Here is a 26,270-nt window from a genome sequence, read left to right as displayed (position 1 = left end):
GGAGAAGGCAACTCTGAGATCAACCTCCACCCTTTAGGTTTTCTCAACCCGAATGTAAACGCTGCTTTAGCCTTTCTCTCCGGTGACATGGATGGGCAGGTATTACAGCCTGTTCACTTTCAGCTCTTAGCAGCCCTGCTGCAGAATCAAGCCCAAGCAGCTGCCACGCTTCCCCTGCCATCTTTCAATCTGACCATCTCAGATCTTTTGCAACAGCAAAATACCCCTTTACCCTCATTAACACAGATGACAGCCCCATCAGACCATTTGCCAAGCAATCAGTCAGACAACAGCCGAGCTGAGACCCTTTTAACCAGCCCCATGGGGAACCCTTTACCAAACTTTGCAGGCAGTGACACTACTTTTAACCCCCTGTTCCTCCCAGCTGTCGCTGGGGCCTCAGGATTAATGGCCTTGAATCCCCAGCTGTTGGGAGGTGTCCTGAACTCGGCATCGGCCAACACCGCTAATCATCCAGAGGTTTCCATAGCAACCTCCTCCCAGGCAACCACTACCACAACCACTACATCATCAGCAGTGGCAGCACTGACTGTCTCAACACTTGGTGGGACAGCAGTGGTGTCAATGGCAGAAACATTGCTGAATGTATCTAATAATGCTGGGAACACACCTGGTCCAGCTAAACTCAACAGTAACTCTGTGGTGCCACAGCTACTTAACCCTCTGCTGGGGACAGGTCTGCTTGGTAAGTTACATTTTCTCACACATTTTTACAAAAGAAACGTTTTCCTAATTCTATTTTCTCCTTTTTAAAAACTCCATTTCGTCACACTATTTTTAAAAATGTTTTTGTTAATGTCACAGCTTGCTTAAGGAACTAAATATAACAACACCCACACACAACCCTAGTTCTACAAACATGAGAACGACTTTTCCCCTGCTCTAGGAATACTAAAAACCATTTTAATCCACTTTCTCTATCTTCTAATCCTGATGCCACCTAAACCTAACCTACCCGTCATTCTCTTAAGACAAGGAGAGTCTTATTTTTCAAATACTGACTGGAGCCCAGGTCCACTGAAAGTAACTGATTTGAGTTCTAGTTGGTATGGCATCACAGGGTCAGTGTGAGCAGCTGCACTGCGGATGGAAACAGTCTGAGCTCGTGTTTTCCAGGTGAACCCTAAATAAACAGAACTAATGCTTGGCCAGGAAAAAGGGGAACAAGGCATTAAAACACTCAAAGCCAAAGTTGGCCCAAGTTCAAGGAAGCAGACAGCATCTCTACTTGCTGCTAAATTTATTCAGTACCGTTTTTTAGACTTTTGTGGCTTAAAAACAAAGGTGAGAAATGTCTTCGTGTTGGAACATTCACTTTACAAGCTAAGTGACGTATGTGATTGAATGTACAAAAGAAATTGAAATAAAAAATATTTTTAAAAAATTCTTCATATAGATTCTCTTAGCACAAAAGGTTAGAAAACAATATCAACTACATTTAATTGATGGATGTAGGTCATTACAAATTATATGAATGGTGTCCATAAAGTCTGGAAACAGACAAATAAATATACATGATGTTAAATGTGTGTGTGTTAAATGTTGCCAAAGACATTTTCGATATGTGAAAAATAATAATTTTTAAATTTGTTTCCAGATTTTATGAACAGCTTTATAATATAACATAATTCTTTTTGAAATTGAAATCATTGTATTATAGATAAATAACCTGAAAATATTTACATATTTGCATATTGCAAAGTACAGGACAACTACTTCTATGATGATGACTCAAGATAATTTTAGAGTAATTTCAAAACAACTTTGAATATAAATTAAATTATTAATTCTAATGATTATATAATATTTAATAGTAATGATTATGACCATGAATTTTAATGTTATTAGCTTTTTTTTTACAATTTTTAATTTTAGGTAACCAACCTTTTATTTCAAAAAAAAGGATATTTTTATTTGAGGTTATTTGTTGATAATTATGGTTTGAGAACTAAACTTTGTAACAAAGGCCTGATCAGGTCCACTTATTTTAGTCATATGATTCAATATTTATGATTTTGGAAACATTTTAGGAGTAATTTCAAGCTTTGATTTTAGGTGCCTAATAAAAATAGATTCAAGGAATCATACAATACAATAATTATCAGTATATAAGAATTGGTTAATGAATAGAGCGAAGACCATGTAGTCTTACTATAACAAAAAATTAAAATTTAATTTTGCAAAATAAAGCTACATAATAAAGCTACTCTTTCCTTACCAGTTAATAAGACTTTGAGGAGGAAAAAAAAAAAAGAAAAGAATTACCCATGTAAATCTAGCTTTTAGTTTTTGTTTCAGGAATTCTCAGGTACACGGAGAGGCATAGGGCCTCTGAAGAATCACATTGACTTGTATTTTGTTTTCAAACTGTAGGTGATGTGTCATCAATAAACAATGCTTTGAATAACCATCAACTGACTCATCTACAGTCGCTGCTAAACAACAATCAGATGTTTCCTCCAAATCAGCAACAGCATCAGCTTCTCCAGGGGTACCAGAATCTCCAGGCATTCCAAGGACAGCCCACAGTTCCTTGCCCAGCTAACAATAACCCCATGGCTTGTCTGTTTCAGAACTTTCAGGTACTCTCCTTTCCTGAGTCACCGTAGTAGAAAACAAAGGATAGGTTTGTGTAAACCCTGAATTTGGGGGAAGGGGCAGAAGGAGCAGATCATGTGCCCTTTCACCTCCATTTACTGCAATTTTCAATCATGAATACTGTTAAATATTCCAGTCTTTCATGTGAAGGCTATTTTATTTTACCCAAAGCAACTCAGTAGCCCTTTTAGAGCTCTTAGTAAAAACTGTGACCCTCTTTAACCTTTTTGTGACTTTTCTCACTCATTAAATCCCACATTCTCACCACCTCTAACTGCCTGGCTTCAGCTACATGGTCTTCCTTTAGTTCTACATGATAGATTAAGGAGCTAGGTGAAAGAGCAACAGTAAGTAAATATGAGAAGGAAATACAGATTTTGGGCGTAGAGAAGGATCTTTAACAAGACACAGAACCAAGAAGTCGAAAGGAAATGTAATAGGGTTAGATAAGTAAAACTTTCTTTTTTTTTTTTTTTTGGAAGGGTTTTTTGCATTGGGTGGGGTGCGCTCCCCAGACAGATGGAGAGAGACATGGGCGTAGAGAAGGATCTTTAACAAGACACAGAACCAAGAAGTCGAAAGGAAAGTTAATAGGGTTAGATAAGTAAAACTTTCTTTTTTTTTTTTTTTTTGGAGAGGTTTTTGCTATAGGGTGCGTGCGCTCACCAGACAGATGGAGAGAGACATAGAGACAGAAAGCGAGAAATCACCCCCCAGGGGGGATGGTCATGCAACAATCCCTTCTCCTCCATTCTCCTCCTGGGATCTTGGGCACGCACACACACGCGCCCAGCGTGAGTTTTAAGCCACCAGGTCCGGGACGCGAACCACGGTCGACTACGTGGGAGTCCAGCGACATAGCCACTACACTAACTGCTGGTTCCCGATAAGTAAAACTTTCAATCTCTCTATGTCAAAATAAAGTTAAGGACAGACTGGCAGGAAAAAAGATGTATAATGCATGCCAAATAATTGACATCTACAATTCAAAAAGGGCTCCTACAAATCAGGAAGAAAATCAGAAAGAAAGCGAGTGGTTAAGGCGCTGGACTACCGCATGACCAACCTTAGTTTAAGCCTCAGGCCTCAGAGCTTGAAAATCATGCCAAATGCACATGCATGTCTGCCCAGAATCCCAGGAGAAGAATGCAGGACAAGGGGTTGCAGTGTGACCATCTCCCCTGAGGGGGAGATTTCTCACTTTTCCTCCCATCTCTCTCTGCGTCTCTCTCAGGCAAGCGCATGCACTCTATAGCAACAACAAAAAAAGATGAAAGAAAGAAAAAATAGATATAAACAGATAATTCGCAGAAAATAAAAGATAAGTCAGTTGATGCTTATTAATACAATAAGATCTAATAATATTACTATTTCACAACAAGGAGCTATATAGGAAAAAGATACATTATCAATACACGTAAGAAGAATAGTCAGTTACACAAATCGCAACACCAACACATCCATCAGGTTGATCATATCCATTGCTGACCACGAGGTGGGAAATGGATTTTCTCAGATTGTTGCTGGTCTGAGTGTATGCTGGTATAGTCCATTTGAAAGGTAAATAGTAGCATATAAAGTTTTATGTACATTTTGACCTGGAAGTTCAAGCTCTATGGATTTTTTAGGGAACTTATCGGAGCACATTTTACTTTATTTCATGTGAAGTATTTCAGTGGTCCTTTTGCAATCGTTACTAAAAACTATAACGTGTCCCTCCTTAAGCCTTTTCTTGGTTCCTCTTTGCTTGTAATTACAACCCCACTGGACCATCTTCCCTCACTTCATCCTCTCACTGCTTTCTTCTGGAATGTTCATTACAACATGGTTTTTGGTGCCAAAAAATTATGAACCAGTCAAGAATCCATCAGTATCGAAATTCTTAAATATTTTATAGACTATCCCCCTACCCAATAGTTTAAAAGATCAGGTTGAAATGATTATGTAATCTGATACGTAAAGATCTGTAAGACCCCAACTCTCCGATCTTCTATGATAGAACAGTAGTGCAGTACAGTCCCATTGAGATGGGAAGAAAGAAGACAGGAAGTGAAAGCAGGTATACTCTTATTCACTTTAGTATATTGAAAAGTGCTGTAGGGATGCACTCCAGCATTGGTTACCTCTGAGAAAGGAACTGGGATTGGAGAGGATGGGAAAATGTGGGTTTGGGTGGGAGCCATGATAATGAAAACTTTTACCATTTTTGACAATGATAAAATATTCATTTATTTTACGCAATAAAGTAATTTAGAAAGGAAGAGTAAGTACTCAACCATGTTACTGAGAAAGCAAGTTCAGATAAGGCCTGGGAGTCAGTAGATGGCATGGAGGTTAAAGCAACTAAATCCATATGGCCAACTGTGCAGTTCTAGTCCCAGACCCAGCAGCTTGAAAATCGCACTAGACACATGTGTATGCATGTCCAAAATCCTGTGAGGAGACTGGACAAGAAAGGACTACATCCGGAGGATGATTTCTTACTCCTCTCACCCCACTCCCCAGCCCTGTGTATCTATGGTGAGCCTGCACACCTTATAGCAAAAAATTAAAAATAATAAATAAAGCCCTGAAGAGAATCTACTAGATTTAGCAATTAAGACATCACCAGTGACTTGGTGCAATGGAGTTCTGGTGGAGTGGTGGGAGCAGGAGCTAGATTGCAATGAATTGAACAGTAAGTGTGGGAGTTAAGAGTTAGAGTGTGGATTAAATAGTTTTTAATGGTTCTTGTCACACATAAAAAGGAAACTGTGTGAGATTATAGAGATGTTAATTTGCTTCACTATAGTATGTTTCTGTCTATATGTATCCTATAACATCATGTTCTAAACCATAACTATACATGATAAAATTTATTTAAAAAAAAACTTAACTGTGAAGAACATAAGAGAAATAGGGCAGTCCCCTAAAGGGGCATCAGGTTGAATATGAACTTTTAAAATATGGAAGCCATGGGGGGCCAGCAGGTGGCATGGTGGTTGAAGTGCTGGATTCTCACATAGTTGACTGTGGTTCAAGTCCTGGACCAGCAGCTTGAAAATAATACTGGGTGCACATGCATGCATGCCCAAAATCCTGAGAGGAGAATGGAGGAGAAGGGATTGCAGTATGGCCATATCCCCTGGGGATGATTTCTCCCTTTTCCTCTCTCTGATTCTTTCTGGAGAATGCACATACCCTATTGCAAAAAGAAACAAACATACAAAAGCCATGCTAAACATCCATAATTGTGTGCTAAAAGAGAGCAAAAAAAGTGGATGAGATTAAGCATGAAGGGAAAGGTTCATTTATATGTGAGCCCCTGGGGCAGGGGTTTGAGATCCCAAGCATACATGAATCTAGAGTTTATCCTCAAAGCAGAAGGGGCCTCTTTTACACTGAGAAATAAGACAGGATTTAGGACAGGAGTTGTAGAGAAGTATGTGGCACCAGGGGGCAGGAAGTATCTGAGGATAAGAAATTAGGTAAACTTTTGCCAGAGGAGCTCTATTTTCTCTGTTTAGTAAGGTTATCTATTATGAATAGTGGAATAGAGGGTGTAATGGTTTGAAGAATGGGAGGAAGGTTTGAATAGTTAGAATGAGAGTGATACCTGACCAGAGGATCTCAGGGGAGGGGATCAGCAAGCCCTCAGTGGAGGCTGAAGCATAAATGTCTATAGACGGTCACTCAGCGTCCTCACTTTAGAGAGAGATGAGGTGGACAGTTGAATTGGTCTAAGACTGGGATCTCACCTGGGAGGTGCAGACAGGGGGAAATAGCAAGATAGAGGTTGTTATGGTGATGGGTCCTAGAATCTCATTTATCAGGGAAGGATGTAATGACAGGAATGGAGTGATTAGTGGGAGAAAACTCCAAAGTGCCTAGGGTCGGTTCAGTAATTCTTAGATGAGGGTCAGTAAATTAGAATTTTTCAAACTGTACTCAGGAACTTTTCCAACTGCATTCTTCCTTCATAGAGGGAAATTCTGATAAATACTTCTTGTTGGGCATTCCATCCCTCCCCTCCTCCCAATTAAGAATCACATCTATAGGGAGCCATTGTCACTGTTGATAGTATGGGGATTTCCTCAGCTGCTGGCCTAATAAAATTGAAGAGCAGGTATTACTGCCTGGCTTCAAAAATATAGCATTATGGGACAAGCAGTTGGCGTAATAGCTATGTAGCTAGACTCCCATGTAGACAACTGAGGTTCGAGTCCTGGACCGGGTGGCTTAAACTCACACCAGGTGTGTGTGTGTGTGTGCATGCCCAAGATCCTGAGAGGAGAATGGAGGAGAAGGGATTGTGGCATGGTCATCACCCCCCGTGGGGAAGGGGGTGATTTCTCACTTTCATCTCTCTCTCTCTGTCTCTCTGTGTCTTTCTGGTGAGCGCACAAGCCCTATGGTGAAAAAAAAAAAAAAAAGAAAAGAAAAAGAAAAAGAAAAACCTCTTCAAAAAAATATAGCATTGTACTGTATTTAAGAAAGGAGTATATATGGAGCCAACAGATGGCATAGCAATTACTTCGCTGGACTCCCCCATGGCTGGCTGTGGTTCAAGTCCCAGACCTGGTGGCTTAAAAATCACACTGGGTGTGTGTGCGTGCATGCTCAAGATCCCAGAAGAAGAATGTAGGAAAAGGGATTGCAGCATGGTCATCTGCCCTTGGGGGTGATTTGTCACTTTCCCTCTCACTGTCTCTGTCTCTGTCTCTCTCTCTCTGACAAGCACACATTCCCTTATAAGCATGAAGGGAAAGGTTCATTTATATGTGAGCCCCTGGGGCAGGGGTTTGAGATCCCAAGCATACATGAATCTAGAGTTTATCCTCAAAGCAGAAGGGGCCTCTTTTACACTGAGAAATAAGACAGGATTTAGGACAGGAGTTGTAGAGAAGTATGTGGCACCAGGGGGCAGGAAGTATCTGAGGATAAGAAATTAGGTAAACTTTTGCCAGAGGAGCTCTATTTTCTCTGTTTAGTAAGGTTATCTATTATGAATAGTGGAATAGAGGGTGTAATGGTTTGAAGAATGGGAGGAAGGTTTGAATAGTTAGAATGAGAGTGATACCTGACCAGAGGATCTCAGGGGAGGGGATCAGCAAGCCCTCAGTGGAGGCTGAAGCATAAATGTCTATAGACGGTCACTCAGCGTCCTCACTTTAGAGAGAGATGAGGTGGACAGTTGAATTGGTCTAAGACTGGGATCTCACCTGGGAGGTGCAGACAGGGGGAAATAGCAAGATAGAGGTTGTTATGGTGATGGGTCCTAGAATCTCATTTATCAGGGAAGGATGTAATGACAGGAATGGAGTGATTAGTGGGAGAAAACTCCAAAGTGCCTAGGGTCGGTTCAGTAATTCTTAGATGAGGGTCAGTAAATTAGAATTTTTCAAACTGTACTCAGGAACTTTTCCAACTGCATTCTTCCTTCATAGAGGGAAATTCTGATAAATACTTCTTGTTGGGCATTCCATCCCTCCCCTCCTCCCAATTAAGAATCACATCTATAGGGAGCCATTGTCACTGTTGATAGTATGGGGATTTCCTCAGCTGCTGGCCTAATAAAATTGAAGAGCAGGTATTACTGCCTGGCTTCAAAAATATAGCATTATGGGACAAGCAGTTGGCGTAATAGCTATGTAGCTAGACTCCCATGTAGACAACTGAGGTTCGAGTCCTGGACCGGGTGGCTTAAACTCACACCAGGTGTGTGTGTGTGTGTGCATGCCCAAGATCCTGAGAGGAGAATGGAGGAGAAGGGATTGTGGCATGGTCATCACCCCCCGTGGGGAAGGGGGTGATTTCTCACTTTCATCTCTCTCTCTCTGTCTCTCTGTGTCTTTCTGGTGAGCGCACAAGCCCTATGGTGAAAAAAAAAAAAAAAAGAAAAGAAAAAGAAAAAGAAAAACCTCTTCAAAAAAATATAGCATTGTACTGTATTTAAGAAAGGAGTATATATGGAGCCAACAGATGGCATAGCAATTACTTCGCTGGACTCCCCCATGGCTGGCTGTGGTTCAAGTCCCAGACCTGGTGGCTTAAAAATCACACTGGGTGTGTGTGCGTGCATGCTCAAGATCCCAGAAGAAGAATGTAGGAAAAGGGATTGCAGCATGGTCATCTGCCCTTGGGGGTGATTTGTCACTTTCCCTCTCACTGTCTCTGTCTCTGTCTCTCTCTCTCTGACAAGCACACATTCCCTTAGGCAAAAACTTAAAAAAAAAAAAAGAAGTTTTTTTTTTTTTTTTTTTTTTTTTTTTTTTTTTCACATTCCCTTAGGCAAAAACTTAAAAAAAAAAAAAAGAGTATGTATTTTGTTTTATTTTATGCTGTATTTGTTTTATTTTATGCTGTATTATACTTAGTTACATAAACACATGAAAAAGAAATCATTTTCCAAATCTAGCTCCAATTCAAACAGTGCTAGTTTGATTATCTGTGATTTGACTCTTTTTGAATCCCAAGTCGCAAAGACCTGTAATGATGCTAAGTGGAGTCATCACCTAGAGAAATTTTGTGTCCAAACACCTCAATTTAAGTCTTTCTAGGGAATGAGTAACAAAGATTTCTAAGATAAGTTTTTTGAATGAGTTCAATCAAAGACATAGTACCAAAATAGATTAAGAAGTAAGCTTTACTGTGACTTATGTATTTATTTATTTATTTTGGAGAGATTTTCACTGCAGGGCGCGTGCGCTCGCCAGACAGACAGAGAGAGACATTAGAGACAGAAAGCGAGAAATCAACCCCCAGGGGGGATGGTCACGCTGCTATCCCTTCTCCATTCTCCTCTCGGGATCTTGGGCACGCACGCACACGCGCCCAGCGTGAGTTTTAAGCCACCGGGTCCGGGACACGAACCGCAGTCGACTACGTGGGAGTCCAGCGACATAGCCATTACGCTAACTGCTGGTTCCCTGTATTTATTTTTGAGTTTTGTTCTTTATATTCTCTTCCTTGTTATATCTGTTTGCTTTTCTGTAAACTGTAAAAGGATGATCTTTCTCTCTGAGGCCTTTAAATGATTTCCCTCTCTCTCACGGCTTCCTGTTTCTTTCTTTCAGGTGAGAATGCAGGAAGATGCGGCTCTCCTAAACAAAAGAATAAGCAGTCAGCCTGGGCTCACAGCACTTCCTGAGAATCCAAACACCACACTTCCACCTTTCCAAGATGCACCATGTGAGTTACAACCAAGGATTGACCCAACTCTTGGTCAGCAGGTGAAGGATGGCCTCGTTGTGGGTGGCCAAGGTGATGCTTCCGTAGATGCCATTTACAAAGCAGTTGTCGATGCAGCCAGCAAAGGAATGCAGGTCGTCATCACCACTGCAGTCAACAGTACCACCCAGATCAGTCCCATTCCAGCTCTGAGTGCCATGAGTGCCTTCACTGCCTCGATTGGTGACCCGTTAAATCTCTCCAGTGCTGTCAGTGCTGTCATTCATGGACGGAACATGGGAGGTGTTGATCACGACGGAAGGCTGAGGAACGCAAGAGGGGCTCGGCTGCCCAAGAATCTAGACCATGGGAAAAACTCAAACGAAGGAGATGGGTTTGAGTATTTTAAGTCAGCAAGCTGCCACGCATCCAAAAAACAATGGGATGGAGAGCAGAGCCCCCGAGGGGAGCGAAACAGGTGGAAGTGTGAGGAATTTTTAGATCATCCAGGCCATATCCACAGTAGTCCTTGTCATGAAAGGTCCAACAATGTCTCTACACTGCCATTCCTGCCCGGGGAACAGCACCCAATACTGCTACCACCAAGAAACTGTCAAGGGGATAAAATTCTGGAGGAAAACTTTAGGTATAATAACTACAAAAGAACTATGATGAGTTTTAAGGAGAGACTAGAGAACACTGTGGAAAGATGTGCACACATTAACGGGAACAGACCTCGACAGAGTCGGGGGTTTGGAGAGCTGCTAAGTACTGCAAAGCAAGACCTGGTCCTAGAGGAGCAATCTCCAAGTTCCTCAAATAGTTTGGAAAGTTCCCTGGTCAAAGACTACATCCATTTCAATGGAGACTTTAATGCCAAAAGCATTAATGGGTGTGTGCCTAGCCCTTCAGACGCTAAAAGCATTAGTAGTGAAGATGACCTAAGGAATCCAGACTCCCCCTCTTCAAATGAATTGATACATTATAGACCAAGGACGTTCAACGTTGGCGACTTGGTCTGGGGCCAAATCAAAGGACTGACTTCCTGGCCTGGAAAATTAGTAAGAGAAGACGGCGTTCACAATTCATGTCAACAAAGCCCCGAGGAAGGGAAGGTATACCAATCTTTATCCATTGTCAAATACTAACCTTTGTTCCAATATCAATTATTGTTTTTTGTTATCATCACTTTGGATTCTTTGGATTTGAAATTAGGATTCTTCATGACTCATTGAGGTCTCACAAGCTTCTGGAGCATAAAATGAAGAGGGGATGGTTATAGTCACCAAAATGTCATATCGACAAGGGGTGAGTTGTGAAGCATTCATAGATTCCACTGGGGCTCAGGGTGGCTCTAACCCAGGAACCAAATTTCCAGAATTTTGCAAACTCTGCCTTTCTTCTCTGTTTTTACCTAATTCTTCATTCCATACAGAGAAGGAAGGCAGTCAATGGCTGGGGAAGAAAACCTGGTAACTGTTGGAAATCTGGGAGTATGGCCAACACAGGGCCCTCTCAGGAGACAGGAAGTGCAGGGGACAGTGTCTCCTCCATGTGCCAACATGTGACACAGAGAGCTGGAGAGGGGGTAAAATCTGGGTGGAGCTGTGGCCGTTTCTTGAAGCAGCAGGTAACTACTGAGTTCAGAATTGTGTTTCCCTGCAAGAAAAGTTCTGAGCCTTCAGAACATGTGGAAATGTTTATCCCCATAGTCTGGTTCCACTTAACACAATCTGATCATGTAAATTAAATGAAAACTTCTCCATGAAACTACCATTCAATTTAGGAGAAATTAGTAGGGATTGTCTGGACCTCCCTCTCCACCCCCACCCCTTACAAATGGTAAAACTGGTTCACTAGCAAAAAATAGAATATATAAATAGACACAAAACCTTTGATCTGACCAGGAAGAGATAATTAGGCACATTCTCATGCGATGAAGAAATAGATCATTTTCTATACTCCTAGGTTATAAAAATTACTCTTATAGGTAGATATTATTCTCTTAAAGTGTATGTTGTATAAAGCTGTTTCAACTCTGCTCAAACTTCCACTGGCACTTAGGTTTAATGGCAGGAAACCAGAAGTATTTTTGCCAACACAATAAAAGGATTGTCTTTCTCCAAACGACCAAGAGGTCCTTAAACCCTTGCTTATAATGCCTAATACATACTTGTCAGGATACACTCTGGACATAATGTTTCTTTGCTTGATAAGAAAATGAATTCCATACCCCTATTCGCAAAACACTTTATCCTCTGTCCCCTCAGACCAGACGAATATTCTCTAGGTTGATAAACCCAAATAGTTTTGACAGTTTATTCAAGAAATAATTGGAATCAGAAAAAGTGGGCTTTTATAATATAAGTGGAACTGCTACTAATACAAAATGTAGATGTTGAACTGTTTCACAATCCCTGTGCAAGTGAATCAAATCTTTTTTACTAAAAGCGCAACTGAAGAAAATGTTATGGCACCCTTTCCCTGTAAACATTCTTCCTGTCCTAAATGCCTTGAGTAAATATCTTTTTTAAAAACCATGCACTTTTAACACATTTCACATTTAAAATGGTCCAAATTTTCTAATTAATCTATATTCAGGAACCCGATATTGAAATAATTCACCGATGTTAGGGAAAATGCATTTTTAAAAAATCATTATTTGGGGAACCAGCAGTTAGCGTAATGGCTATGTCACTGGACTCCCACGTAGTCGACCGCGGTTCGTGTCCCGGACCCGGTGGCTTAAAACTCACGCTGGGCACGTGTGCGTGCATGCCCAAGATCCCGAGAGGAGATTGGAGGAGAAGGGATTGCGGCGTGACCATCCCCCCTGGGGGGTGATTTCTCGCTTTCTGTCTCTATGTCTCTCTCTGTCTGGCGAACGCACGCGCCCTATAGCAAAAAAAAAAAAAAAATCATTATTTAAGAATTCAAGAAATATTTATTTTACTTCATTTAAATAAGCAGTTGCTTTTCATTTGCTATAAAATAAGTGTTTTTTAAATTCAAATTATTCTTTCTTATTTTAGGCAACAAATGAATTCCTAATAGGCATCATAAAGTTGTTTCTGTAAATTCAAATATTATTCCTCCCTTTGGCTGGCATTATAATTTTGAATTCTCAAGTTAATACCTTAATTTCAAAATGTACTAAAAGCATGTAGGGGTGAAAACTGAAAACATGCAATAAAATGTTAATGATAATACATGAACCGTTTAACCATCATTTTAAAGCAAAGTGTAACAGCTTAACAGCTCTAGGGCCCTTAACATTTATAAAAACTTCTGGTGACCTGGTGGATGAGGCGCTGGATTCCTACATGGCTGATAATAGTTTGAACCCTGGACCTGGACCTGGCAGCTTCAGTCACATGGGCACAGGTGCATGCATGCCCAAAAAAATCCCAAGAGGAGAATGGGGAAGGGTTTGGGGCATGGCCATCCTCCCGGGGGGTGGGAGTAGGCGGTGGAATTCCTCACTTTTCTTCTCACTGTCTCTCTCTGTCTCTCTTCGGCAAGTGCATGCACCCTGTGGCAAAAACCTCAACTTCAACAACAAAAAACTTCTGGTCTTTTCAGGACCTCCCTTACTTTTGCACATTAAAAAAATGAAGTACTACTTTATAAACACCTCTTTTTCCTCCTGAAATTCACAAAACAAAGGACTTCGCGTACCTTATTTAGTGATGCCCAGTGAACTAGTATCCTCATTTTGTAATACAAAAAAAGGTGACGTTTTGAACACAAGTCTGTCTGACTTCTAGCCAGGTGCCTGATGTATTGGTGACTGTATTTCAAAAAAAATTAAAACGCATTCAATGTCTGTGTAAAATGAAACATGATCTACTTGAGAAAGATTTCTAGTAATATGTTTTTTAAAATGTGTAATTCTATTCAAGTGAACCAATGATTATTTAAATTGTATTTACATAAGACCCCTTAATGTATCAGTAATATTAGTAAAGACAGTCTTGTGTATTTAATAACCAAACTTCTGCTTTTGAAAAGGTTACCAGTGCCTTAGGTTCCTTTCTATTTACTGTGACAATGCCTGACGTTTTAACAAAGTCTAGAGAGAAAGGCAGACACTAACTCCATGAACAATTTGCTTAATGTAGTAAAACCTTATTAATTCTACCTTGCTAATGTGGAATGTGGGGTCCTTCCCCCAAGTGTTCATCTTTGTAATGTCTCAGTTTGCCAGACAATTTTCTTACATGTTATCATTTTCAACATTTTTAGTCACTCAACTTTCATAATATTTCTATGCCCGCCAAGCTAATCCAGATCTTGTCAGATCCCACCAGATAAAATCTATGTTAACTCAAGTTTTAGAATACGTTTATCATCCCCTCCCCCTCCACAACCCACAACCTATCACTTAGTATTTTCAGTTAAAATAGTCTGTGTTCTCAGCAGGTCTCTCCAAATTCTTTTTGGAAGCAGGCAAAGTAGAAAAAGTAATTAACAGGATTGTAGAATTACTATTTCAAAGTAAGCTGAAAGTGTAGTAGTGTTTCAGGTGGTCTGTGGTCTTAGAGAGGCCAGTGGGACGGTTGGAGCACTGGTACTGTCAAGGCCTGTCATCTCCAGATTGTCCAAAAGTTGTTATTTTAGCAGACTCTGCTGGTCATGGTAGTAAATGACTTTGTCAGATTCTGATCTTAGAAAGGTTTTTGCGATCTTTGGTGGGATATTAGATGCAGCGAAATTGTTGATATGCGTTAGAAATAGTCTGCAACTTCCGAGATGATTTCTTCAGTGATCTGGTTTTCTCAACCTCAAATACCATATGAACACAGTCTGCAGAGTACTGGAGAGAAGGCAGGATGGGCCGAAAGAGGCGTGGGCTTTGAGCACTCTGGAGAGAGCTTAATCCCAGCTCTGCTAGCTACCCGGATGGTTCTGGGTAAGTATCAGTCTCTGAGAAGCTGCAGTTTCTTCACCTCTCCTCTGGGAATATTAGTTCCTACTCAGGATGATCTTGTAAGCAGTAATTGAGTACTGTGGGTAGATTATCCAACACAGTATCAGGATCAATAAAAATTAGCCTCCTCACTTTTCTTCTCTGTGTTAGGGGATGTTATTCATTTGGATTGCACCATGATGGAATTGTGATACCGTGACCTCAGTTAATGTTTACCTGTGCATTAGCCGTGTATGAAGGATTTACTGACCATATGTGAGTGTTAGGATTATAAGGAATATATTCAATGACTGAAATAGGTCGTAAGTATTTTTATGAACTTCAACACATTGCATACAAGTTGACATATCTGATTATAAGTTAATACTAGCTATTAATTTCAAGTATTAGTCCTACTTGGAAGCATTTTAAAGCATTCAATTTGTTGTGTGAACTTGAGTCTCTCATTCCTAATGTCTCTAAAAAATGTAAACCCATAGGACCAGCAGTTGGCGTAATGGCTATGTCATTGGACACCCATGTAGTTGACCGCAATTTGAGTCCCAGACCCGGTGGCTTAAACTCATGCCGGGCGTGTGTGTGAGCGTGCCCAAAATCCTGAGAGGAGAATGGAGGAGAAGGGATTGTGGCTTGGCCATTCTCCTGGGGGTGGGGGGATGGGGTGATTTCTCACTTTCGGTCTCTCTGTCTCTCTCTGTCTTTCTGGTGAGCACATGCGCCCTATAGCAAAAACCACGAAAAAAAAAAAGTGTTAACCCAGACATTCTTCCTCTATCTTCCTACCTTTCCCCAATCCACACTCATAATACCATTAGAGATCTTTAACAATCTGAAAAGTTGGGCTAACTTGCCTAAATATATGACTATCCTAATGTGGGAGCTATGTGACGGAACCGGAGGATATTCCGTGCCTTGTATTATATGTTCAGGAAGTGATATCTTCTTATTCATGTGCTTTCTCCCTTGGTTATCAGTTTGTAACAGAGTGCATTCTGGGAAATAGTTATACTTGTTCTAAGTAAAGTGGTGCAAGATTCTCTCTAAACCACAAATCCTTTGTCACTTAGGGTTCAGTGACTGAGGATAAGACCTCAATTCCACATCTCCAGTGCATGGATATGGCTGGATAGAATCATGCCCAGGTCTTGGCATAGTGTTAGGGAATCCATGGATGGGAAGACAGCTACTCCTGGTATTATACCTAGATGCCATAATGTGGCATTTTTAAGTCAGTCAGGGAAAGTGGTCATTTTGATATACCTTTTTTCAGTAATTATTTTAAAATAAGGGAGCAGCTCTGTTTTTTAAAATATATCTTATCATTATCGCCTGTCATTTTTTTTTTTGGAGAGGTTTTTGCTATAGGGCGCGTGCACTCGCCAGACAGACAGAGAGAGACAGAGAGATAGAAAGCAAGAAATCACCCCCCCAGAGGGGATGGCCACGCCGCAATCCCTTCTCCTCCATTCTCCTCTCAGGATCTTGGGCACGCACGCACACGTGCCCGGCGTGAGTTTAAGCCACCGGGTCCGGGACTCGAACCGCGGTCGACTACGTGGGAGTCCAGCAACATAGCCATTACGCTAACTGCTGGTCCCTCGCCTGTCATTTTTGAGCTAATGCAAAAAGGATTGCTCTCAAATAATAATAAACAAAAAATAAAATTCTTTTTTTTTTGCACAGATCATTTCTCTTCATTCTGAACATTATTCCATAGGTCTTCATATTTCATTGTTCTTATATTTGATGTATATTTTGAGCTGACCAAATTTAAGAAAGAATTTATTATGAGATTGGCACCAAAATCTTTCTTTTCAATGAAACATTTGTTGTTGGGCAGGTAGAAAGACACCTCCTGATTACCAAGAACACGTCCACGCCTTGATGCAACATCACTTGATCAAATGAAGATGTGTTTTTTAAAGTGTCACTGCGTAGGGTGCTCCCTCTTTAGAATCATGCTTGGATCATTTTCCACATGGTTATATTTGGCCAGTAAAGATAAAAAATAGCTCTCTGAGTAGTCATTGAAAACTGACAAAGCCTGTCATATGAAACATATCCAAAATTTGAGGGCAATCCATCAGTATATGGATTCAGGATCACATATACGCACATTTTGACAGTGTGGAGCATAACCAGAGGCAGCTTACCTTATAGATGAAATTGAGCCTGGCCGCTGCTAACTCTAGGAGGTGAGCCCTCCTGTGATGGTACACACTTTGCTTTGAAGAATTTTTCTCAGTGTTTGATTATCAGTATCAGCTGTTTGTATTCTTTGGTGCCATAATTCTCTGTTGAAAGAGTTGTTTGTACATTCACTTTGCCTTATATATTTCCTTAGGTACTGTTGGAATGAACCCTTTTCTCTGTATTCAGTCAGTATCCACATTTTGGCTACCTTTTGGCTGGTGATGGGACAGGGGTCATCCATGCTCTGTCAGGCCCAGGATCTCTGAAAAAGGGAGCAACATTTTTTTTAAGTAACAAGAAAGATAAAATTCAAGCTAGTAAAGTCAATTCCTGATCAAAATTGGAAAGATAATGCAAATGAAGAACTAGAATAGACCCAAAGCGTGAATATCAAGAAAAAAGGCTAACCTGAGGAAAAAGCTTATGTAAGACTGAGCTTTAGTGACTTCACTATAGTGAGTTGTGGGATAATCTGAGCTTTTCTTTCTCCCGAGCAAGATTAAAGAGGAAGAGGGAGCCTGTCTCTGTTCACACAGGTAGCGGAGCTCCAACACAGAGTTCGTTAGCTTTTCAGTACACATCCATAAAGACAGCAGCAAATGGAATCACAGGTCTGAGGCGAGTGCATTCTGCTGTTACAAAAACGTATGAAATGCAGCTTTTCTAGAAATACCAGGTTATCCAAAACATTTCATTCTATTTATGTGTTGTGGATTGATATGAAATGTGTTGTTACAGTAACAATAGATTTACCCTTATCCTGTAATATAAGATAGTTTTCGGGCACTAAAAGGCACAGCTCTGCAAGCTGCAGAGGAAAGGAAGCCCCAGAAATACCCTGTGACAGTGCCACTGACAGCTGCAGCCATGTGAATCTGGTTAGTGCACTGGGCGGATCCATTTAAGGGACTGCTCTGGAAGTAAATCAGGTTGAATCTTACTGGCACAGGCAAATCAGCTTTTACCCTAAGTTATTTGTTATCTGTCCTTAATTTCTATTCTTTAAAAGATATTGAAAGACTGCATTGAACTTAGCAGATTTTTTTTTTCAATTTGAAGATGCTATTTTTTGAGATATTTACTATTCTCTTCAATATTTACTATTTAATAAATGTTTGATAACAATGACCCTAGTCAATGTCTCATACTTGTTTATTGCTTCAGAACTGTAAAAGCTGCATATTATCTATACCATTATTTACGTTTTTCTTTAAATTTATTCACTAATTCATTTACCTAACAAATATTTATTGGGCCTATATGTAATAGGCACTATTTAAGCCACTTTTTCAGTTTAAGTAACTTCTTCATACAAGTCCTAAGCTATTATGTGTGAAATCACAGGTATAATGTTATTTGTATTTTTCTAACATAAATTCATATGAATATATGACTATTAAAACTATTCAAAGATTTGTCCATGCTTTACCTAAAATAATTTCTTCTATTACCAGTGGCACTTTGGGAATGATTGCTTTGGTGTTTATAAAGAAAGCACCTTTATGCTCATGGTTTTTTTAGATGCTCTCAATGCTCCATAAGGAGTTATCCCCATTTTATAGATGTAAGAACTAAAGCTCAGAGAAGTGACATTCCTCAGGACCCCAGTCACAGCCAGTGTCGCCAGGGCCCAATGCTGGTCTTCTGCCTCTAAGCTTAGTGCTCTGCACCTTAGCATTCCAACAACAGGACATTGTACATGGACGCGGAGAGTGAAGAGGGAAAGGGAGGCCTTGAGGTTAGCTGTCTAGCCTATCTCACTTACAAAACCTGTGAAGGGGACTTGTGCTCCATCTTTTAACTTGTGCTTGACAAACTTCGCCTCAAATGCTAAGCAGCAGCAAAGAATTCACAAAGACTGATGTTATCAGAATTTAAGTCTGCGGGAGTTTCAACAGCATCTCTAGTTAACTGGTTCTATTCAAAAGTGATCTAGGTTCCTCAATCCAGGCTCTTCTATTGATGACCTGTACTGTGCCTCCTTTCAGAGGGTTGGCTTGGTTCCCTGAAAGGTTTCCTCTTGGCATAGACTTTAAATTACTTCTGAGATGTGCCACAGACTACTGTGCTGATCCCAAATCAAACCTGAATGATCACATGTTTAATCTGTGCCTCATAAACAAGTAAGCAACTAGAGATTCAGCCTCGTTCTGAAAAATTCTTAATCCTCAACTATTAAGTACCTAACTTTATATATATGTCTCTAATCTCACTGAACAGAGTATGAGACTATTTATGTTGAAAAATTATTATATCTAGAAAATTTGAATGAGCGAAAGAAGAGTTTTAAGAGTGAAAGATAGCATGTGTATATTTATACGTGAGGTAATTTGTGGACTAAAAATGCATATATAAATTACTGGTATCATTTTGTAGCCCGCTTCATTTATTTTTTAATAAGTTTACTTATTCCAGAGAGAGAGACAAAGAGAACAAAAGACAAGTACCCTTAATAGTATCTCACACCACAATCTACCCTTCCCCCAGCCAGGATCACAAGCACACCCACCTCGGGTGTACACGTTGACCTGGAAACAAAACCCTGACCTTCCTCATGGCTTTCAGCTTTGCAGAGCATTGTGCCATCAGCAAGCACCGTGCTGAGCCCTGTGACTCTTAAATGACGCATGTCTAGGGGTATACCATGATGGCCTTAATCTTTAGCATCATTGTTACTAAGATGAGACTATGTCGGCAGATTGTACGTAAAATAAATTATGACATCCTCTCCCAATTTCTCTCTAAGATAAGAATTAATTTATGGACTCTTGCTTGTGAATATACAAGAATACAGAATTATAATTATAGATAAAAGTACTAAGTATCTTAAATTACTCCGTTAGTGTAAAGTTTATAACTATGTGTGTGTGGGTTTAACTTTTGTAATGTTCTGTTTATGTATTTGATTTCCCAGTACTTTCTGATTTACAAGTTAGCTGTTCATTAAGTCGTTAAACATGATTTCTAATTGATTAGAAATTGAATTTGCTTTGTTCTTCTCTGATACCGTTTCTTAGGTTATATTTAAAGAGTTTTTTTGACTATTATTCAAGTAGATGAATGTTTCCCCCCAATAGCACCCACTGTATGTATTTCACCATGTAGTTAAGTACTAAAATTCTACAACAAAGTAAACACTTTCCTCGGGACATGTATGATCTTATCATACTAGAATGCACTGAGGTATGAATTTTATTTTTATTTAGTTTCAGAAAGCACCATCGTTCCTATCCCTTTTGACATCATTGAATCCTTTATAAATAATATAGTTATTGTGAGAGTATCTTAGAGCCCTCAAATCAGACTTAAATAAGAAACTATGGTAGAGAATTAGTTTAGAAAGAAAGAAAAAAACACTAGAAAATTATCCAAGCATAAATAATTTTGAAAATTAATTTAGGTGAATTATCATCAAAATTTCTGTGAAAACACAATCTGATTTTAAATTTTGAGAGTATATGTGTGCATATATTACATATACGAGTGTGTGTGCATAAATTATATATATAATGTGTATATATATATATATATACACACACACACACACATATGTAAATATAATGACTGCAATGACTATATTTCAGCACATGTTGAAGTTAGTATGATGGAGCAAGATTGAGCACTGTGGAGTCAGACCTGAGTTTGTACTTTGGCCATGTTACCTAAACTCCTAAGTCTCTCTGTAAAATTATAAAAACAACACTAGCATTATCTTATTAAATAATAAAAACAGTGCTGTTTACATAATAAAAGGATAAGAAATGTGTTTTCTGTCCCTATTCCTTATTTAATTAAATATAAAAATTAAAGACTAAAAATAATAGCTTGACCTAACTTAGTTTTTAAAATTAAAACCAGTGGGGTAAGTTTTCAGTGCGGTGTCTTGCTTCGTTTCCATGTTAATCTGAATCCTTGGGCCTAATCAGTCCCTTCTGAGATCTCTCACTATACCAGTTTGTACCTGAGAGGCTTTCATGTGCAGGACGGTTTCCTTCCTATGCCAAGGAAGCCATTTAAATGTAAGTGGAGTGAGTTACCGGTTACATAGCTGTTCATATTCCCTTCATATAAGCGAATTTGAGATTGAAACTTATTTCTGACCTGAAATGGGAACATGTATGCGAGGTTTGTTTTGTTTTTTGTTCATGGTACAAGGATATACTCAGCTTCCTTAAGCTTTTCCAGTTGCCCCAACAGGGTGCCTTTCTTTATTTGAAGTGCTATTGCAGCACAGTTGTCTCTGGTTCTGACACACCCTGGGCCAAGTGTCCCCAATGAACCTGTATGTAAAAGATATTTGGATATTTGGATTCTTGAGGACAAAATATAAAAAGGAAAACATTTCCATTATTTGATGTTTTTCTTATTGAATAATTAGCAATGCTTGTTTTCCAAATCCATAAATAGAAATCCTTTGTTGATCATTGCTGTGTACTAGATTGGAAGAGGTCATAGATTATTCGTAAATGACATTCAAGAACCAGTCATGAAGATTTAAAGAAAAGAGTTAATAATTTTCTTGCCTATTAGTATTTATCTTCTTATCCATGAAGAATTTTGGTGAACTCTTGAGTTTCTATATGAAGGTGGCTTTAAAGAGTTCTAAATTTTTATATAAAAGTAGCTTGATTAGGGACATAAACCAGAGTAAGGGATGGCTGGGTTACTTTGCCTTAAAGCTGTGTTTATACAGCAAGCAACACTGTTTTCACTTAGCTTGGGTTTTTTTTGGGGGGGGGGCGGAGGGAGTTGTTTGTTTGTTTTTAACAGATCAATAAGAATAGCAATATTTTTCCAAAGGTGTTTTTATTCACAAGTCACATACAAGTTTCCCCATTAATGTTCCTAGAGCAGGTAGCTTTAGAACCATGATAGAGATTAGTAAGTGAGCAGAGGGGTGTGTGGTAAGGGCTACACACATCTGCCCCTACACACCGGCCACCAGGGTGGTCAGATGCGGGGAGGGAGCAGACTTCACACAGGCTGCCAGTGACAAGCGGGACGGGAGGGAGGACAGCTCCTTAGGTGCAGCAGCAACCCTTCCCCACATGAGTCCGGACTGCAGATGGCCTACATCCTCGCCTACATGTGGCTTCTGCAGAGCTGCATGTATACTTATCATCAGTGCTGTTCTATGCTAGGCTGACTGTTCAGCCTGACTTGCCACATTGTAAGTCTTACAGCAATTCTAACAGGAAGGTAGGTATGATTGTCCTCATTTTGAAGAGGAGGAAACAGATGCAAAAAATTTAGGTGTTTTACGGATGTCATGAAGTGAAGAGATAGGACTCAAACTGTTCTGTTGGTTCCAAAGCCCGCCCCTTCACTCACCGCTGCTCTGTGCTCCCCTGATGGAGTACAGATTTGCAGTTGCTAAGCATCAGGCAGGGGAGAAAGTCAGTCAGGATCTCTGTTTCATATGATTCCGTGAATTGGAGGTTATTTAAATTCCAGGTTTTATTCTCAAAGCATTATTTTTCAAAATGTTTCAAACTGATGATTTTAAAGCCCAAGTCTTTCATTTCTATGATGTTGCAGCCTGGAGCTACAGAATCCACCTCTAATGATTGAGCCAGAATAGAACGTTTGACAGGGCGACAGGGCAGCAAAGCTAAGACTCCTGTCCCCCAGGGCAGCACCTGCTTGTGCAGCAGGAAAGCAGTAACTGCAGTTAACAATTGCAGGTCTGGGTAATGTGGTTTGGTCTTTATACCTTCACACAGGTGGAGCCCGAAAAGTTGAAGACATTAACAGAAGGTTTGGAAGCCTACAGCCGAGCCCGGAAAAGGAATAGAAAGTAAGCATTTTTCCCCCCCAAGGACATGATTTACTGGTCTTCCTTCAAAAGGACAATGAAATCTTACAGATTTTGTCCATGTTGTGGCCTACCTAAATACAGTTTAATAGTTATTACTGGAACCAGCAGTTGGCACAATGGCTATGTTGCTGGACTTCCATGTAGTCGCCTGCAGTTCGAGTCCCAGACCTGGTGGCTTGAACTCCCGCCGGGTGCGTACGCATGCGTGCCCAAGATCCAGAGAGGAGAATGGAGGAGAAGGGATTGTGGCATAGCCATCCCCCTGGGGAGTGATTTCTTGCTTTCTGTCTCTCTGTCTCTCTCTGCCTTTCTGGTGCACGCATGCGCCCTATAGCAATAACCTCTCCAACAACAACAAAAAAAATAGTTATTACAAAAGTGAGCCATTATAGACAACTCAAATTAGGTACCAGAGAAAATATTTTCTTGAGAATTTATGTTTACATGGGCCAGCAGATGACTTGGTGGTTAAGGGCGCTGGACTCCCACATGGCCAACCACGATTGGAGTCCCAGACCTGACGGCTTGCTTTCTCACTTGCTCTCCCCTCTCTCTCTTTCTCTCTCCCCCTCGCCCTCTCTGGTCAAATTAAAATAAATAAATAAACAAAATAAAGTTAAACAAAATAATTCTTTAAAAAAAGAATTTATGTTTACATTGTTTACATGTATGTGGGCTTGGCCTCTTCATGAGCTCTTTCCTCACTTGCTCCATTTTCATTCTTCTTGAGTAGGAAGGAACGTATGTTTAATATTCTCAACATGTAGTGATTTAAATAGGCTCTGGAAACATAGCGAGTCTACCCACTTGCAATTCGGATACTTTGATGGGTGAAATACCCCCAGTTGCACACAGGTAAATAATTTTGACAAATTCACCTTTAATCAAAGCAAGGCTAGCGGACGGCATTTTGTTGTGGCAGGCCATGGAACTTAACATAGATTTTCTTTCAGATAATAGCAAGAGGTTGAACTTTGGGCCATTATTATTCAAGATATTTAGATCTTTATTTTCTGAGTTAATGTAGTACAGAGATACAGATAGTACTAGAAACATAATTTTTGTAGTTTGATACATCATAGCAATTATTTTATATTATGATAGAGAACTACAAGTGCGCAACTACCTAGAAAATTACAGTTAGCATACTTGTTGCAAGCTATAATTCCACATTATCAAATAAATAAGATTTATATATTAATTAGTTTTTATTCCTTTGTAAATGCTCCTCACATTTTGCCCCAAACATTGACACATAAGCTTAGTTGCTTTTAAGTTTAACGATTGCTTTTCAATATCATATTAACTTATGTACATCAAGATTTGTAACACAGAGCTCAGAATGGTTTGTAGTGTATCTTGCATCAAAGGCTTACGCAATGATATCAACAACAGCTATTAAAAGGCATTATCTTTCCCTTTGTGGTATTTTCAGTAATTATTCCAAGAGGCAAAATTTTAGAAGTCAACAAATCTTGGGGAGTTTCTCTTCACCTCTGTAGACTGTCTCATAAAAAGATGACAACCACCAGGGCAAACAACTGTGCCTTGTGTCTAGAACTCCTTTGGAAGGATGTGAGTTGGCACTAGTTTGGCGAGGGCTGAATGAATTGCCAGAAATGTTCCCTAGAGATCTGATAAGGAACACAGTGTTGCAGGTCCCCTCTGCTCTGTCCAAAGTGATGCTTCCTGTGCAGAGGTTAGTAGTAGGGTAAGGCAAATTAAATGAATGCACAATCTGGATGAAAGGAAAACAGTTGCAAATTACCTACATTGCCGATTTGCAGTGGAGCTGCGCTGTGCTTATTCAGCAGTACCCATTGCTTTGGTGTAAAAGAACACTGAAGTGTTTCCTGTAGTGAAGTATTCCAGTCACTTAGATTATGTGCAAAAGAGAGTTGATAACACAGAAAAAATAATTCCTCCTAATATTTAGATACATAATATTTAGTTCGGCCTTGAAGTGAGCTGATTGCCCACACATTTGTTACTAAGCAGTATTTGAAAGGTAATTAAAACACACACACACACACACACACAATTTAAAAACTTTTTTTCAAAGCCAGTTTACTATTTCCAATGAATTAATATGAGTGTTATCTTAAGGAATTTTTCTCATAATAATTGTAAACTTAGAGTGTGGAGGGACCAGCAGTTAGCGTAATGGCTATGTCGCTGGACTCCCATGTAGTTGACCGCAGTTTGCATCCCCAACCCAGTGGCTTGAAACTCATGCCAGGCGTGTGTGCGTGCGTGCCCAAGATCCTGAGAGGAGAATGGAGGAGAAGGGATTGCGGCATGGCCATCCCCCCAGGGGATGATTTCTCGCTTTCTGTCTCTCTCTCTCTCTCTCTCTGTCTGGTGAAACCTCTCAATAAATAAATAAATAAAATAAACTTAAAGTGTGGATCAAAACAGTAAAAGAAGAAAATATGAAGCAAACATTGGAAACAGCTTTATTTATTGCACTGCTATCTAGGCAGACTGGCTTGTCTTGTAGATGCCCCAGGAGAATGCACATATGACTTCAAGCCCATTATTTTATTCTCCCAATCACAAAATGAGCCTAAATTCCCATTTACAGATGAGGACACTCAGACTCCAATAGCCACATAACTGATAATTGATGCACCGAACCAAATCATTTGTTCATTCCCAATTTAAGGAGACTAGTACTACTGTCCGTGGATCTTACTATTTAATGAAGAAAAACAGATCCAGAAATAAATCATTAAAAGGTGAACATTGCAGTGACAGAAGTATATATATGTATAATGTATTTGGGGATCATGTAAAAATGCCATTAAACCCAGCTAAAGGAAAGATTTCTAGAGAAGATGACACTTGAGCCACACCTTACACATTACATAGTATTAGCCAGACGAAAGGCCAGAATGGAATGGCTGGGATAGTGTTTAAGTAAGATGGATTTGAGGGACTATAAAGTATCAAATAGGAAGCTGCTAAAGATATGGCCAGAGTATAAGCAGGAACTAGATCATTAAGGACCTCTAAGGGCCAATAAGATCCTTTATTTTATTGGAAGTGCCTGAAGAGAGCAGTTGATTAGTTTGTTATGTTTCATATGGCTGTATAGGAGGATAGATCTTCAGGGAAGTATACTAAAGACAGAGAGATCGTTTAGGGCACATGGCAGAAGACAAAGGCGGTTGAGTGCCCAAACCAAGATAGGGTCAATGAGGATAGAAGAGAAGGGATGTGGCCAGGAAACATTCAGAAGGTCCAATTGACAGACTATGGTGATTGATCAGAATCAGAGCAAGAGCGCACCATCTAGGACAACTCTCAGGTTTCTAGCTTGAAGACTTGGTGGGAGGTAGGACGTGAAGTAGAGGAGATAGAAGAACCTGGTGAACACAGTGCAGGGTGCCTGCAGGGTACACTGGGTAGACAAGTCCGTAACTGGGGAGAAGTGGCATTTAACCATATAGAGAAGGCTGCGATGACACAGAGATGTGTTGGCTGATTGAAGAAAATGGGCTAAGGAAAACTGAATATTTAATGGAGAGGATGGAGATGGTGAGAATAGTCAGAAGAAAG

At 39.9% G+C, this 26,270-nt stretch overlaps 1 protein-coding gene across 1 annotated transcript in view; it reads left to right on the top strand.

Moving 5' to 3' along the window:
• The window catches only part of MBD5 (methyl-CpG binding domain protein 5), a 154,116-nt gene that overhangs the window by 116,313 nt on the left and 11,533 nt on the right, over positions 1-26,270 (top strand). The window contains 4 exon segments of the mRNA XM_006157649.3: positions 1-706; positions 2,395-2,603; positions 9,675-10,883; positions 22,615-22,688. The exon segment at positions 1-706 is cut by the window's left edge and continues 4 nt beyond it. Of these exon segments, the coding sequence (XP_006157711.1) occupies positions 1-706; positions 2,395-2,603; positions 9,675-10,883; positions 22,615-22,688 (2,198 nt within the window).

This window comes from Tupaia chinensis, unplaced genomic scaffold (genome assembly GCF_000334495.1).
Source record: "Tupaia chinensis unplaced genomic scaffold, TupChi_1.0 Scaffold000549_1, whole genome shotgun sequence".
Lineage (NCBI taxonomy): Eukaryota > Metazoa > Chordata > Mammalia > Scandentia > Tupaiidae > Tupaia > Tupaia belangeri.
The sequence above is the reverse complement of the archived record's forward strand: the minus strand, read 5'-3'. Positions and strand labels throughout refer to the sequence as shown.